The sequence below is a fragment of the Eutrema salsugineum genome, unplaced genomic scaffold (assembly GCF_000478725.1).
Source record: "Eutrema salsugineum unplaced genomic scaffold, Eutsalg1_0 scaffold_4, whole genome shotgun sequence".
Lineage (NCBI taxonomy): Eukaryota > Viridiplantae > Streptophyta > Magnoliopsida > Brassicales > Brassicaceae > Eutrema > Eutrema salsugineum.
Window position 1 is genome coordinate 5,115,357 of NW_006256686.1, and position 16,625 is coordinate 5,131,981.

Consider the following 16,625-nt stretch of genomic DNA (forward strand, 5'->3'; position numbering starts at 1 on the left):
TGATTATCTCGAAAGTCTGTCTAGTCTAGTCAAGTCGCGTCTAGTCTAGTGAAGTCTACTTTATCGAGTCAGTCCGATCTTCATATGTATAGAGTTATTTCTGTTCATGTGGGAGATTGTTGGACCAAATATTTCACAAAATCCAAAAGCTTTTAATTTGGTTAAGTATGAATACAAATAGTCCATTATGGCTAATTAAATGAAGTGGGAAAAGTCCCACATCAAGAACAAGAGGAGAAGTATTCGAATTGTCGAAGGGCCTTTGGGCCGTAGGTCATAATTCAGAGTGAATCTGGACTAAATTCAGAGTGAACCTGGACATAATTCAGAGTGAATCTAGACATAATTCAGAGTGAATCTGGACATAATTCAGAGTGAACTTTGACATAATTCAGAGTGAACCTGGACTTAATCAAGTCAAAGATATCACTCCTATAATCACGCCCATAATAAATGGTGATTATGCTCACTCACACTCTCCTCTTGTTGGCTATAAATACGAGCCTCTCCACACTCATTTCTCGCATCCTTTTCTCACATCTATATCACACATCCTTCAATCTCTCTCTTGCTTTAGTCTTGTTTACAAAGTAAATCAGAGAATAGATAGTAGAACGATCGGTTCGATCATTCTATAATCGAGTGCTGCGATTATAGAATAACAAGTGGTTGTATCATGTGATTCATTATCTCTACCAACCGTCACACTGCGTGAGAAATTTTGAATTAAGGAAAGAGATCATCTCGCCTCCACTTCTGGATTTTTCTTTCCTTAATCCGATATTTTAAAACCGTTTTCATTTCATAAAAAATTAATTTATTATATTTTTCATAAAAAATTTTCTTATATTATAATGTTTGTCTCCATTTATTTTATTCCTACAGTCATTCCTCCAACTCTCAAACAAAAAGTTTTTAACTTTCTTTACCCAAATAAAATACTTTGGACGTCTTGCCTACTATTTTTTTTCTATCGTATCTTATTTTATAAATCTGAACGCGCATAAGTGTGACACATAGGATAATTATAACTCAGGAGATCGTGACATATATTATCGTTTATTACAATTGTACATATGTCAGTGTAATAATATAAATTTTCCATTTTTAATTATTTATTTCAGGAGAAAATGAATTATGTATTTTTCCTAAATTGAGATTATTAAATTGAATAAGTAAAATAAATGCAAAAACAAAAACTATCATATAATGAAAATTATGTTATTTAGAATGTTATCATTTATATAGAAAAATTTAGATAATGCATCAATCTCTTTATAATTTTAAAATTGCAAATTATGAACAATAAATTGTAAATAACGTAATAGGATCTGAACCAAAAACTAATTATAAAAGTTATCATTACTCTTATAAATTTTAAAGTTTAAATACTTTTTTTTTTAATTTTTCTGCGTATTACACAAAAACGTATATTTTTATTTTCCTGCGTAGCGAAACCTAAGATAACCAATCAGGATACGTCGATTTATGTGTCACCGCATTAAAATCTATTTCCTTTTCCTACTAAAGTTTCTATATATCTTTATTTTTTCTTTTCATTGCTTAAAGATAATAACTTTTAAAAAAAATTAAGTTTAATTTTGAGGTTATTTAAAAAGAACAAACATAAAAGGAAAGTTGTAGCAAATTCGAAGATCATTAGGTTAGCCACTTGTTATGATATTTGATTCCTTTTAGAGTTCGACTTTCAGATCTAATCCATTGTTGCTGATCTATGTACTCTGTTTTGTGTTTGTTTAGATGCAAAAGACAGAGTAAAAGACGACACAGACACTACAAGAAAACATGGATTTAGTGACCACAAGAATAGTCGCTATGTAGTCGCTAATTGTCCATTTACGACGTATTAGCGACTAACTCAATTGGCGCTAATATTGAGTCGCTAAATAAAATAATCGGTAATCAGTCGCTAAATAGCGACTGATGAACGACTCAAGCCTGTCGAAGTAAATTAGTCGCTAATCAGTCGGGAATTTTGCGACTGATTAACGACAACGTTTGCGACTCAATCGCGACTAATCAGTGACTATTTTTACATTTTCAAACGGTAATTTGGTGCAATTTAACGACTGTTTACCGACTAATTCCCGACAACTTTGCAACTGATTTACTACTGCATTGTGACTGTTTTCATAATGAAAATTCATTTTGGTATTACGAATTTGCTCCTCAATACCTTGTAATTTGAATCCACTTATAGATTTTATAACAAATTTGTTTCAAATAATAATTAGACACTATGAAAAGAAGAAGCATATAAACATTAGAGATGACATACAAAGTCAAATGTCATACAAAAAAGAGATGACATACAAAGTCAAATGTCATAGTAACTTCCATTGGAAAATGAGTTACTATATACAACCATGGAGATAAGTCAAAATGAGATCAAAGTCATTGAAAAAAGTTCTAGAGCCTAAGATTCCGAGAGATTACTAGAGAGCACCATTGATAAGTGTTCAAAGGAGACCAAAAGAGTTGAGATAGGTAGAGTAACCTATGATTCCGGGAGAATAATGGTTTGAGGAGCAGTAGTCATCGGAGCAGCATCATCTGGCTCTTCAGAGGTGTTGTTAGCGGCCAAAAAGTCTAAAAACCCTGGATCAGTTGCAGCCAAATACCTTCGACCAGGGAGAGTTTGTCGATCTTCGCTTGTTGATCTGCAGAAACTCTTGTAAGCTCGGACTTTTGCCTTGCATTCTCAGTTGCTTGTTCTTCTATTTTGCATTGAGCTTCTTCTAGTTGTTCTTGCAGAGTCTTGTATGTTGAAGAGCTACCCGGGTACTTCCTCTTTCCATTGATATGCGACTGTGAAAGGCTTCCAATTCCATATGGAATGCCTCTTTCATTTGTGAATGTCGACTGCAACAACAAAAGAATGATTCAAACAAAAAAAACCAACTGATCACACTATATTATAAAGTACAAACAACAAACCAAAAACGAGGACTTACCTGGAGAAAAAGGTCGTTCTCCTCTTCAACGGTTAGCTCCTCTAAAGCATCTGAGTCTAGTGCACCTTGGTTACTAATTCTAGCTTCCAAGTTACTCTTATACCTTTCAGCCACGCTCTCTGCCTTTCGGTCTACAAAGGTCCCATCTGCTTTTGTGTGAGTCTTGATGAAAACTTCACCAAGACTCACCGGTCTTCCCAATTTTTCTTCCTGCAATGATAAGAACAAGATGCAAGAGTTAAAAGTTTAAAAGAACAAGATACAAGATGCAAGAGTTAAAAGTTCAAAAGAACTGATGATATAGTACTTACCATTTCTTGTTGGATTTGTAGATATGATTTTTGCCCTGACACGTGTATGTGAGGTCCAAGACCCTTACATTCAGACAGCCGAGCCCCTGATGTGGTTGCACTCTTCTCTTTGGCCTCTTCAGTGTTCCAATACTGGGTCATTTGCTTCCAGAGAGTATCACCTATCCAATTAGGTTGCTCCCGAGATGTCCTTACTTTGCTTACCATATCTTTCATCCTTTGTTGACATATACTCTCAAACTTTTGTTGAACAACACCAGTTATTAAGGGATCCCAGGTGTGTGTTTTCTACAAAAAACATGAGAGAATATGATGTTAGTGAGAAAACATAAAAGATAAAAAACTGAATCAAAGTTACAAAAAAGGGAATACATTACCGCGAATTTAACAAAGAACCGTTCCTGTCTTTCCCGAGGCACACATGTCCAGCTATAAAAAGGACCATCGAACTTGTTTGTAAAGACTTTGGTTATCTTACGGGTCAGTGAAGACTTGTCACGACCAAACCTACAAACAGAGAAACAATCAATATCACGACATATGCACCAGTACATGTCACATAACCAATACACAGACATATGCAATATCACGATGAGAACAATATCACATATGTACTAGTACTAACCAAAACAGGCATCAGTTTCAAACAAGACACATATCACACGTAGCTACACATCCTACACAAAGCTACACAACCTACACAAAGCTACACATCCTACATATATGTGTGAATCTATCGTTCCAAGTTGTATTCCGCCTAAGTTAAGAGAGAGAGAAAGAGAGGCATACCATGTTGTATTCGGCCTCTTTATTGGAGAGAGGACTGTCGTAAACTCTTCTCTGCCAGGTTGAGTGAGCATAGCATTAAGGATTTGTAGCTGGTCCTCCGCGAGATTGGCTGGGACTAGGTCTTCATCTTCTTCAAAGGTGGCTCTTTCATCCGCTTCAGAATTGGTTGCTTCAAACGCTGGAGAAGTTTGCTCTTCAGACATTGGAGAGGGTCGGTGATGAGAGTGTGTAGAGCTTCGTGGTTGAGGCGGCGGAGAGGTACGAGGTTGAGACCGTGGAGAGTTGGCAGGTTGAGACTCCGAGCTCCGACGTTGACTCTGTGAGTGCTGGAAAAGCTGATTAGGCGGTGGATAATCCCTCACCGAGACCGATGATTGGCATGTGCGCACAAGTGGTGGCGGAGATTTGGAAGTTCTCGCCGGAGTGAAATCGTACCGATTAGGAAGAGGGGATGGAGTTCGGGCTTGCGAAGAAGATGCACCACCTCTTCCTCCTCTTCCTCGTCCTCTCTTCCTTCCAGCGGCACCCATCTGCGATGAAATCGATTGTATCGATTAGGGTTAGGGGAAGAAGGGGTTTAGTCGATTGAATGGAGGGGAAACTGTTTTAGAGAAGAAATGAAATTGATTCAGAGAGAGGGGATTAGGGTCGATCGAAGGAGAAATCGGATCGACGAAGAAAGGAGATTAGGGTTGATCGAAGGAGAAAGGGGATTAGGGTTTCTTTCTCGACTGAAAAACACGAATGAGAAGAAATGGTTAAGTGTTTTACGTTTTGGGCTTAATTACTTTTTTGTTTTTTTTGGGCCTAATTGCGGTCACAAATCAGTCGCTAATTACCGACTGGTAAATTTTAGTCGCTATATTAGTCGTTATTTGGTGATTACGTTACGACTGTTTATTTTAGTCGCTAATTATATAGCGACTACGTTGCGTCTGATATCTATTAGTCTCTAAATAAAGGCAAATCAGTCGCTAAATAGTCGGAACTAGTAACGACTAATTTTTCAGTCGCTAAATGTAGTCGCTAAATCCATGTTTTCTTGTAGTGAGAGGTTTACAAGTTCCCAAGGCCAAAGAACCGGCCAATGTACGTCTTGGTGAGCGCAAAACCTCGCTCACTAGGCAATAACTAGAATGATGTTCACAAGAAACCAGAAGGAGATCCTAGAGCTATTACACCGAGCATCTCGAGAACAGAGGTAGAAGACGATACACTCTCTCTCTTAACCTATTCTCACTCTAGATCTCTTAACTTTCTTCTGCTTGTTACTCACTCTTCTAGAATCTTCCGTATACTCTCTTATATCTGTGCAGATCCAGCTCATTACCTTGAGCTTAACCGATCATCGCCTGCGTAACAACCTTATCACAGACTTGCACAGATTTTTTCCTGAGCAACTGATCTTCTGGGCCAAAACCTGTTGCAGCTCTCCCTAGGCCCTATCAAGATAGTAACCGGCCCAACATCTACAACAGCCCAATACATCTGAATGTGGACCGACATTCACACCACTGTTAAAGAAAGCGCTAGACGCTAAGCGGGCGATGATACAATGCCTAGAGCCTAGAACTCTTAGTCAGTATCTAGGTGATCCTTAAGCGTTTTAGACGTTTACAAGATAAATCAAGTTATTATATAATTTATAGAATGAAACATATGAAATTATATGATTTGTTCATAAATAATAAAATTTATATATTATAAATCTTGAACTGTTAAACATATATTCAAATTTTAAGTTACACAAAAAAACAAAAAAATCTTATAAATATAAAATATAAAACATTAAAAGATGTCATATATTCGAATTAGACAAAAACAATCACTATATTCATATAAAAAACAACATATAAGTTTTTATAACATGTATTATGAAATTAAAATATATATAAATCTAATTATATATAGTTAAAATTTTAAAAAATTGCACCAAACAAAAGAAAATGTTAACTGATTATAACGATTTTGAGGAACCGTCTAAAACCGCATAGAACCATCTTAGACCGCCTAGAGCTGCCTAAAGCCGCCTAGGCGCCGCCTAGAGCCGCTTAGGCGCTGTCTAGAATGCTTAATATCAATGACGTTTAATACCAACACCTAGGAGATAATCGTCATGGTCTATAGATGCATAGCCTAGGCACTGCCTAAGCGGCGGCCTAGACCGGTTTTTAGAACACTGAGTTTAGCTATCGCGCTTGGAAAGTTCATGTCTTCTTCCTTCACCGCGAAATTCAGGTTTTGAGGAACTTCTTTTTATATCTGTTTCATATAATCTTACAACAGCTTCTCCACTATTATTTAGTTTTTTGATACACGCTTCTACCTCAAATCATGTGTAAGAGTAAGATATAGCAATCATTCCAGGATCAAACTACGGGGTTAAACTTGAAATGTTGGAGGTGGAACGCCGTTAAGAATTTTATTAATCATACTCGTGTCTTTAAAGGTTTACAAGAGCCTCTATATAAGTTGACAATAACTCATCTAGAAATTAGAGAAGAAATAAATAAAACCCTTAATAAAGTTTAAAATAAAGCTTGGAAGTTCAATGTCTTCTTCCTTGACTGGAACTCAGGTTTTTAATGACTCGTTGTCTTGATCTTCACGTTGCTTTTGTTGTTGTTGAACCAATAAAACTTGGAAGTTATTTGACTCGTTTACATTTGGCGCTGCGGTTAAACGGAAAGCCAAAGTGATTGAAATCACAGTAAGACGGTTCAAAGTATGCCAAAGAAAAGCATTTAGAGTGACCTCTTCAACCGCTATTTAAATTACCGTCATTTAATTATTAAAGTGTGTTTAGAGAGTGAATGTCAGTTTTATGTAACATAAATGATCATGTCAATATGTTTTTAATCATAGGTTAACTAATCCGGATTAAATAAAATTAAAGTGAGACTGACTAACATTAAGATCAGGAGGTTGCGTGTAGCTTAGGCGTGGGTAAAACATCCGATCCGAATACCCGAACAGGAACCGAACTAAAATAGAGATACCAAAACCGAACCATAACCTATAAAAATATTTGATGGTTCCTCCTCATTAATATCTGAACCGAACCGATAGCCGATCGGATATTCGAAATATAAATATATATCTAAAATATTAGATATATTACAGGATTTTAAATTTATTTTTAGTATTTCATATATATATTTATAATTTTTGGGTTTTCGGGTACATATTTTTGGGTTCTCGAATACTATTTTAGGTTTTCGGATATATTTTCGAGTTTTTGGATTTATTTCGGGTTTTTAGATCCTAAAAATATCTGAACCATTTAAGATCCGAAAAATTTGGATATTTATTGAATTTTAGATCTTAGAACCGAACCGACTCGAAATCAATTGATACCAAACCAAAATCAAACCAAAAATCTATCGGTTGCTATATGGGTCGAAAGATCCAGACCCGAGGTTCCGATTTGGAACTGAATCGAATACCCGAATGCCTAGTTAAACCCTGACTGAACTTAGAACAGTTAGAAGGGATACTTTTCTATTTTCGAAACATTGTAGCAACAATATGAAGTCTGAAGCATCTTGTAGGCTCATTTTGTCAATTAAGTAAAGAGTTACCACCAGGTCTCTCGGGTCGAGGTCGGGCCCGGATTCAAGTGCGGGTTAGGGTTCCATTCCGGGTTTGAATCAACCCGAATCATGACACCATAGTAACATTTGGACTGCGTTCCAGAGAGGAAACAAAGAGTCTCAAGAGTTCCGTAACGTCGAAAATGGCGTCCGGTGATCGGACGAATCAGCCGTTGTCTCCTCCGACGCCGATTGTGCAGCCAACTACTCCGACGAAGCGTGTATTGATCACTAGCCTTCTCGCAGGTTTCGCGTCTATCGTCTCACTGATTCTTCTTCATTCACTGGTTGTTACATTCTGTTTCATCTCTTCGTCATAGTGAAACACAAGACTATGATTACTACTATACCGCGTGTCTGATTATCGCATTGAGAAGCATTTGAGATTTTTGGTCGCACAAAATTCCTCTGGAAAATAGCAAAAGCTGATGTTTCTAGTCAAATCGAGTTTCCATAATTAGAACCAAGGCAGATTCTCGTTCAATTTTTTTGGGTATTTACAGCTCAATCAGTTAGATTTCATAAATTCGTCTGAGATTTTTGCACTAACTTGTGGTGTATGGAGTATTTATCAGTTTTATGCTGTCTCATGAAGACAAAGAGCCTTTGGTTTTGGCTCTGATTATTCTATAGCTTTGCTATTTTGGATCATAGCATAAGTAATAAAACATGTAAGAAATGTAGCATTGCGATTATCTGAGAAGATGTTCATATGCAGGACTTATTGTGGGATCATAAGTAGAAGTAGTTGTAGATTATAGAACATGTAAGAAATGAAGCATTGCGATTTTCTGAGAGGATGTTCATATGCATGACTTATTGTGGGATCATAGCATAAGTAATAGAACATGTAAGAAATATGGTATTGCGATTATCTGAGAAGATTTTTCATATGCAGAACTTATCGTGGGATCATAGCATAAGTAATAGGACATGTAAGAAATATAGTATTGCAATTATCTGAAAAGATGTTTCATATGCAGGACTTATTGTGGGATCATAGCATAAGTAATAGAACATGTAAGACATGTAGCATTGCGATTTCCTGAGAAGATGTTCATATGCAGGACTTATTGTGGGATCATGGCAAAAGTAATGGAACATTTAATAAATAATTGCCATTATCTGAGAAGATACTCATGTGCAGGACTTGTTGGGGAATCATAGCATAAGTAGTAGAAGGGACGTAGCATCTTATATGTTTGTCTGAGAAGAATGTTGAATGTGCAGGAATTGTAGGAGGAGGAGTTGGTTTAGTGTCTAAGCACCGGAAAGCTTATCCCAATATCCCCACTATTTACGCTACTAACTTCGCTATCGTCGCTGGTTGCTATTGCGGTAACAAAATCTCTTCGTGTCTACACTCTTTTTCATTTTGTGTCCTCAAGATTGGATCCGTGTGTTTGTTTCCAATCTTCTCTAAGAAGTGAACTGTTCTTGTTACTATGGACACTGTGATGCCTGCACAATTTTTTGGTTTTTGTTAGGAGCTCGTGAGTTTGTGAGAATAACTCGAAGATCAGAACACGAGGATTTGATGAGCTCAGCTATCGGAGGGCTTTTCAGTGGTGCTTTGCTAGGACGACTTCAAGGTTCGTTTATCTATTCTACTTTGTCTTCCTCATTTTTGTATCCAATCTTTATGAGAAGCTCCCTGATGATTTGACTGTCTTAATACTCTTAAGAAGTCTGACAATGAGACTATGAGAGTGCTATTTGATACAATAAGTCAAATTGTAATAACTTTTCCGTCTGAATCAATTGCAATGTGAATCTTTCATGAATGACATAATAACTCTGCCATCTGAATCAATTGGAATGAATCTTTCGTAAATCTCTCTTTAGGTCATTATTAAGTTTAGAACTGATATATTATCGGTATTTACAGGAGGTCCTCATGGAGCATTTCGCTACTCTGTCATCTTTGCTGCTATGGGTACAGCATGTGATTATGCTGCCCTTAGAGCAAAACCAATGTTAGAGAGCTTCCGTGACATGGATTCGATCAAGTTGCCTGAATGGTCTCCGATTCAAATCCTCGATGAAGAAGCCTTGGCAAAGAAGCAAGAGGAACAGAGAATATTTGCAGAAAGATCCTTCGGCAGATTGAACAAGGAAGAGGCTTGACTGTTTATAGATTTCTGAGGTTATTGGCATTTTGTTTTATGGTTTTGCTGTTAAGTGAAAGTAAATTCGGGTCTTTTAGATGAGACTTGAGGAGGATTTTTGAATACGGGATGCCTTCTGACATACGGTTGTAGAATTGTTAAGACTTGTGGCAAATTAATGTAAATGTAGCAGTGTTGGCAGACTTAGATAACAGTATAGATAGTGACCTTTCAAGCAAGGTTTGAAAATGACGCAGAGCAGAGACAATGAATAAAGCTCTGTAAAGTAAACATGTTTTATGAATGACGTGCCACAGAATTAAGAAAGCTTGAAAACTGAAACATAACTCCTGTATTGATCAGGTAGTTTAAGTTGTTATGCCAGAGCAGAGAAAAAGGAAAAAGCTTTGTAATGTTTACATGTTTTATGAAATGATGTGTCACAGAACTAGAAAAGCTTGAAACTGAAACAGAATTCATCTTTATGTAAGGAAACATAGTTTGACCATAAAACGTACAAAAATTTGTGTAAAAAGTAAGAAATACCAGTTCAGACAAAAGAACATACCAAGAGTCTAAATCCACGGCTAAGACCTTGCTCCACGACACCGCTTTGGTCTCAGTAAACTTATTTGTCACCCATATCTGTCTTTGATGTAACGTTGCATTTTAATAACACGGATTATATCAGTTTGATACTGACGCGGAAGACATAGACGCTCAAATATTTCTGTTGTATAATCAAAACTTATTAATTTTTGTCGCGCTCTTTTTCATCTAAAGCAATGCAGTAATTCTTTCCCTTCAAAGACACGCCCCAATGAAAATAATCTAATTTAAAATCCAAAGTGACCCCAAGAATCCTCCATGAATTAGACTCAGTCTCATAGATTTCGAATTCTTGTTTTTTGGCATAAACATTGCAGCTCAATATTTTGTAGCTAATATCGTTGGACGTTTTGTCTTGGTAGGATCCGAGAGCATATGTGGCGTATTCCTTATTACAATTGATCAACCTTGTTTGACCAGTACACGGGTTCCATACCACGAGCCTAGGCTTTGTCTCATAAGTAAGGCATAACAATAAGCCGTCGCATTGAAACACTCGGCAAATCCAGATTTGATCAAAACCAGAATGAGGGTCAATTACGTTAAGTTCACTTGTGACCTTTACAGGTAAAAATCGATGGAGATTGTTGTGCATCAAAGATAGCCTACATTCAATCAACATGAGATTCAGAAACTGCTTTGGGGCTTTATGGAAGTGCTTTGTTGTGAATCTCTTATCTTTGAATAAACGGTTCCACCGTTCGCAAGTAGATCCTAAACGTTTCACACATCTTGCCGGAACACGAAAGAGTATCTCTTCTAACAAATCCTCTGGAAGTTCCGATATCATCGTCATTGTGATCCTTCTCTCAATGAGGAAAGTGCCGGTGCCTTTGATGGTTTGCTTAGGGTTTTCGCCTTTGCTATCTATTTTTTTTTTTTAGTAAACTTTGGTTTGATGGTGAAATAAAATCTATTATATAATAGGAGAGTTTTCTCTTTATCTAGATGTCCACTTCAACAAACTCTTAAACTTAAACATTAAAACATATTTAAAATAAGCATTTAATACATATATATTTATTTTATTATTAATATATTTATATAAATAAAATAAAATAAAATAAAATTTAATGTAAATAAAAAAATAAGTGGCAATTAGATATTAATACTTTAAGAAAACTGTAATATTAACTGGATTAAATATATATATATATTATTAAAAGTTCTAATAATATATTATTTAAACTGAAAAAGTTAGAAAATGATGATAATTAAAAACAAATAAAAGAAGATGAAAAAAGAATAGCAAAATAGGAGAAAGAAGAAAGATGAAATATATAAAAAAAATACGCAAATGAATGCGAAACAATATCAGAATAAGAAGATGACGAAAGCCTGAAAGAAAAAAAAAGAAAGTAGAAGTTAGAACTAAGAACACGAAGCTAATGAAGAAGAATTTTAAAACATACGAAGACAAAGACGTTAAAGATAAGGAAATAGAACAAAATATAAAACTAAAATTATGAAAATATGAAGATAGAGAAAGAGTATAAAATAAATAAAAAAAGACATATATGATGAATTAGTTGTTCAACAATTCGTAATAATAACTAATTAAAAATAAAAGAGTTGCAAGGAGTATAAATTAAGTAAAATAAGAATGATTTAAATAATTATAATTAGAATCACACAATAGTGACAAATAGAATATAAAAACACATAAAATATAAATTTACAGAAGATAATAACATAATTAAAAAAACTCTTATTGTTATATAGCACATCAGTAAGGATAACTAACAGAACATATGTATTATTAACACAATACAAACTTAAAAATAAAACTACTAAACTAAGAAAAAAATTATTAAACAAATTATTTTTTAAGAAGTAACATATAAAACATATAAGAACATGAACATAAACTACAATCCGCGCAAAGAGCGGTCTCAACCCTAGTACGTATAATTAAAAAAAAGAAGAGGAAGTAAAAAAAGAAGGGAGAATTGGTTTTATAATGCTAATTGAATTAGAATTTGTCTCCTTAATGTTTACTAAATAAAATTTATCCCTTTAATGTTTAATTTAAATTCAATCCAATTATACTCTTTAATTACGAATTAATATATTAATTTATTTTTAAAAATGTTTTATTAATAAAAAAAAGAAAAAACAAGTAGAAAAGACTTTCTACCAAGCGTAAAAAAACAAAAGGAGAAACCTGATATTCCATCTTCTTCACCGTGTGTCTCCATCTTCTCCAGTAAGAGTCACCTGCAAAAACAATTTCCTGTAAGTAAAAACTTATTTGTTCTTCTTCTCCTCTGTCTTGTCGTATTCCTCACTTTTTCTTTCAGTATCTCATTCAATTTTGATTCTAGGGTTTACAATTTCTCAATTGATTTGGGGGTTTTGTTGATTTACAGTTTTCTACTACATTGCATGATTCATATTTCGTTTCTAGCTGCATGCATGATCAATGTGAAAGAAGGAGAAGAGAACGATGACAGCCAAAAAAAAAAACGTCAAAACTGATTAAAAAACATTGAAAATTAAAAAAAAAAGATTTTTTGAAATATTTAAAATCTGGAAGTTAACTAATTTTCCTAGATTTTCTCAGATTTTGGTATAAGATGTATTCTATGTTAATGTAGAATGCAGTCTAACAGGTAGAAGATACATTATACGTTAATGTAGAATGAAGTCTAACAGGTAGAAGATGCATTCTACGTTAATGTAGAATGAAGTCTAACAGCTAGAAGAACCGTTCTACAATAACGTAGAACCTGGTCTAACAGGTAGAAGATGTATTCTACTAACATGTAGAATATAGTCTATCTAGTAGAAGTTATAATCTATCAATCGGTAGAATATATAAAAACTATAGAAAACGACTTCTACAAGCTGGTATAATATGTGAAGAACTATAGAAATGGAATTCTACGTGGACGTAGAACATAGAACATGCATTCTACCAAGTGTAGAATAAATTTTAATAATATAATAAAAATATTTTTTTCCATAAATGATATACGAAAATATTTTAATTCTTTTTTAGATATTTTCGAAATTTTTAAAATATAATTTCAAATTTATATTTAATTATAACTGCCATAACTGATTTAAAAGGGTAACTATGTCAAAAAGTGACAAAAAAATAGAAAACATCAAAAAAACAAATTCTAATTCAATCGGCATTATAAAACCAATTCTCCCAAAAAAGAAACCCCTTTTTCTCAGAAAAAGGTATCATTAATCCCAAAGATAAAAAACCAAAATAATCGCAAATTACTAATCATTTTAAAGAACCGTAGGAAGAGCATTTTGGGCTTACACATGAACTTTTTTCTTTCCTTCCTTCTTTTTTTGGTCAGAAAAATGCAATATAAAAAGTAAAAAACACAAGCATTTCATAATAATAATAACAAGTATCATTTCATTAAAATATATATTTTTTGAATTTAATGTAAATTATATTCAAAATAAAAAATAACCTTTTTTACACTTTTTTGGCCTTTTTAATATAGAAAAAAAAGTTATAGCTTACCTAGTTGAGAACCAAATTTGTAATCCTTCTTCATATCTTCTATCTCCATTACTTCAATGGAGCAGAGCTGATTCCTCACATTTTTGTCTATTAACTTCACGAACCTGTGTGTCGTCGAGACATTTTCACCATATCTCCTATTGTTCCTTTCTCTCCATTGTGTGTGGATTGCAATTTTGAAATGAATACCTGATAAGATAAGCTGAAATTCTATCACACGCTGGCTTCACAAGAACGTGAATTATCTCATCCCTCTCGCAGACGAAGTGATGTTTCAGCAGACCTTTCATGTGTTTCCCATATTTTTCTCGCATAAGGGCATGTGAAGAAGAGGTGATTCCTCGTGTCCTGAGGGGAGTCACAAAAAAACGCATCCTATGTTGACATTTCCACTCCATGCCATGATTCTATCCCCTGTAGCCAATCTGTTGTGGATAGCTAACCATGTTATGAAGGTGTATTTAGGAGTTGCCTGAGAAAACCAAATCCCTTTGCACCAAGTTACCCTTTGACGCGCTTCTCGCAATAGGTTGCATGTGTCTTTGGAACTGAATTGTGGTTTGAAGTGACCATTATTTCCTTTCCATTTCGCCACTCATTCTGTTTTCTACATGTCTTTCTGTTTCAGCCTTAATTTCCTTTAGTATGGCTTGTCGATGCCTTCCCCCCCTTGTCCTTTCCAATACATCGCCGACTGTTGCTTGCTTTGGGATTTTCATGTCCAGAAAACCTCTTTCTCCGACATTATCCAGAAGACAGCCCAGATCACTCCATGTATCATACCAGAAAAAAAAATAATTATATATTACCACTGCGTATCTCGACTCTGTGGAAATCTTTTGCCAATCCCATATACTTTAAAATCTTCTTCCACATCCATGATCCTAATGAAGTTGTGTCCTTGACCGCCCAAAAGGATCCTTTGCGAATTAGTTGTCTCTTCACCCAGTTCACCCATAAAGAGTTTTTAGATGAGAGCATTCACCATATTAGTTTTAGAACACAAACTTTATTTGCTACCTCAATAGACCGTAATCCCAAACCTTCTTCTTCTTTACGAGTGCAAACATCTTTCCAGGCTATCTTGGCTTTTCTAGAGTTCAATACAGGTCTCAACCATAGGAAAGGTGAACATAGTTTGTCAATTACTTGGGCACATGCTTTTGGTAACATGAAATCAGAGATCCAAAAGTTTGTGATACTAACAATGACCGATCAAATAAGCTGCAGTTTCCCCGCAAAGGATAATGCTCTAGTTGTCCATGTTGTGATTCTGTTTCTGATATTCTCTATGAGCGGAAGGTAATCAGATGCTCTCATCTTCTTTGTCGTCAAAGGCAATCCTAGATATCTAACTGGAAGCTCTCCAAAGTCGAAAGGGAATCGGTTGAGTATCTCTTCCCTTGTTGACTCCAATACACCCGCCATGTATAGAGTAAATTTCTCTAAACTATCTTGAGACCAGCCATTTTTGGGAATTCATCAAATACCTTCAAGACACCTTCGATTGATTTCTTTTCTCCATCAACGAACACCATCAAATTGTCTGCAAAATACAAATGAGTAAGCTTCATTTGTTTACAGCACGAGTGATATCCGATCACGCGTTTCTCTGCAGATCGGTCAATTTGTCTTGATAGCACATTCATGCAAATAACAAACAGGTATGGAGATAGTGAGCATCCTTGAGGAAGACCCCTGTCACTTCCAAAGTAACCTGCCAACTCTCCATTCACTTGAACCGAAATGAAGCAATTGTATAGAGAATGCTCGTCAGCTTTCAAAATCTCATTGAATTGCCACTGATCAACCAAACTTTACCGCGAAACAGAGAGATAAAGAATTTTTCCTCTCTTCCATCGAGTAGAATAGATACGGTGATCATCTGGGAGGTTTTAAAAACTGGAGTGACACACACTTTTTGCCCCCATACTACCCACATCCTACCTAATCTATGATGCTCATAATTTGAAATCATAGAGCAGTCTCTTAAACACTTTGAAATAAGCTGTTCCACTTTCCCTTCCTTTACTTTGGTTTCTATCAAACACCCAAACTCAAACTTGCTTTTTTTTTTGTATCCAATCCTGAACGACTTCATGTTTACTCTTTTTGTTAAAGCCATGGATATTCCAGAAGAATCCTGACATTAACAAAGTTTTGAAGAGTTGAGTGTCTCTCGAAGCCTTGGATTAGTATCCTTGGCATTCGTTGTGCTTGAAGCTGAGAGAAATTTATGAGCGTCCTTTGAGTTTCTTGGTAAAGATTTCCACCAGTCTCATTTGGGTTACTCTTGTTTCCCTCGATCACCTCTGTTTTATTCTATTCTTGTTTCTCCTCCAGCTCCTCACTTATTGCGATTGCAGTTTCTTTTACCTCATTCTGCCCATAAACCTCTTTAGTACTCTCTGTTTCCGATGGTGCCAAGTCTCATCCTAGCACCTCACCTGTCTCTGAAGATGCAAACAAGGCTGGAGCAGCACGTGTAGCAGTCCGACTAGCTCTGGAACTGACACGGGAAGACTTGCGAAGCAATCTACACACATGGAAGCTGAGCTGGAGCTGTAGGACATGATGGACACTTCAAGAGACGAGAAGCTGACGTGGATAGGAAGCTTGGAGTATCTTGGAGGATCTTTGAAGAAAATATCAAGTTTCCTCTATCTTAGGAGAAGATAAGAAAGGTGAATATTCTCATGAATATTTGGAGAAATCGCAAGGAGAGTCTGGGGTAGGAGTAGCCGTAAGTC

General features: G+C 35.5%; 2 protein-coding genes across 3 annotated transcripts; one reads left to right on the plus strand and one right to left on the minus strand.

The window, feature by feature from the left end:
- Positions 1-7,739: 7,739 nt before the first annotated feature.
- Positions 7,740-9,984, plus strand: LOC18014146. 2 transcript variants are annotated; one of them, XM_006418597.2, is made up of 4 exons: positions 7,740-7,914; positions 8,899-9,006; positions 9,156-9,260; positions 9,557-9,984. In XM_006418597.2, exons 1-4 carry the CDS (start codon positions 7,812-7,814, stop codon positions 9,793-9,795), a joined length of 555 nt encoding a protein of 184 aa, XP_006418660.1. In that variant the 5' UTR covers positions 7,740-7,811; the 3' UTR covers positions 9,796-9,984. The 2 variants fall into 2 exon arrangements, with proteins under 2 accessions (XP_006418660.1, XP_024009727.1); XM_024153959.1 differs by having other exon boundaries at positions 7,755-7,914; positions 8,908-9,006.
- Positions 9,985-10,224: 240 nt separating this feature from the next.
- Positions 10,225-11,181, minus strand: LOC18014147 (putative F-box protein At3g25460). Its single transcript, XM_006418598.2, is given in 4 exon segments — positions 10,225-10,240; positions 10,345-10,444; positions 10,447-10,533; positions 10,536-11,181. Coding segments are annotated over 4 exon segments (849 nt in total).
- Positions 11,182-16,625: the final 5,444 nt, after the last annotated feature.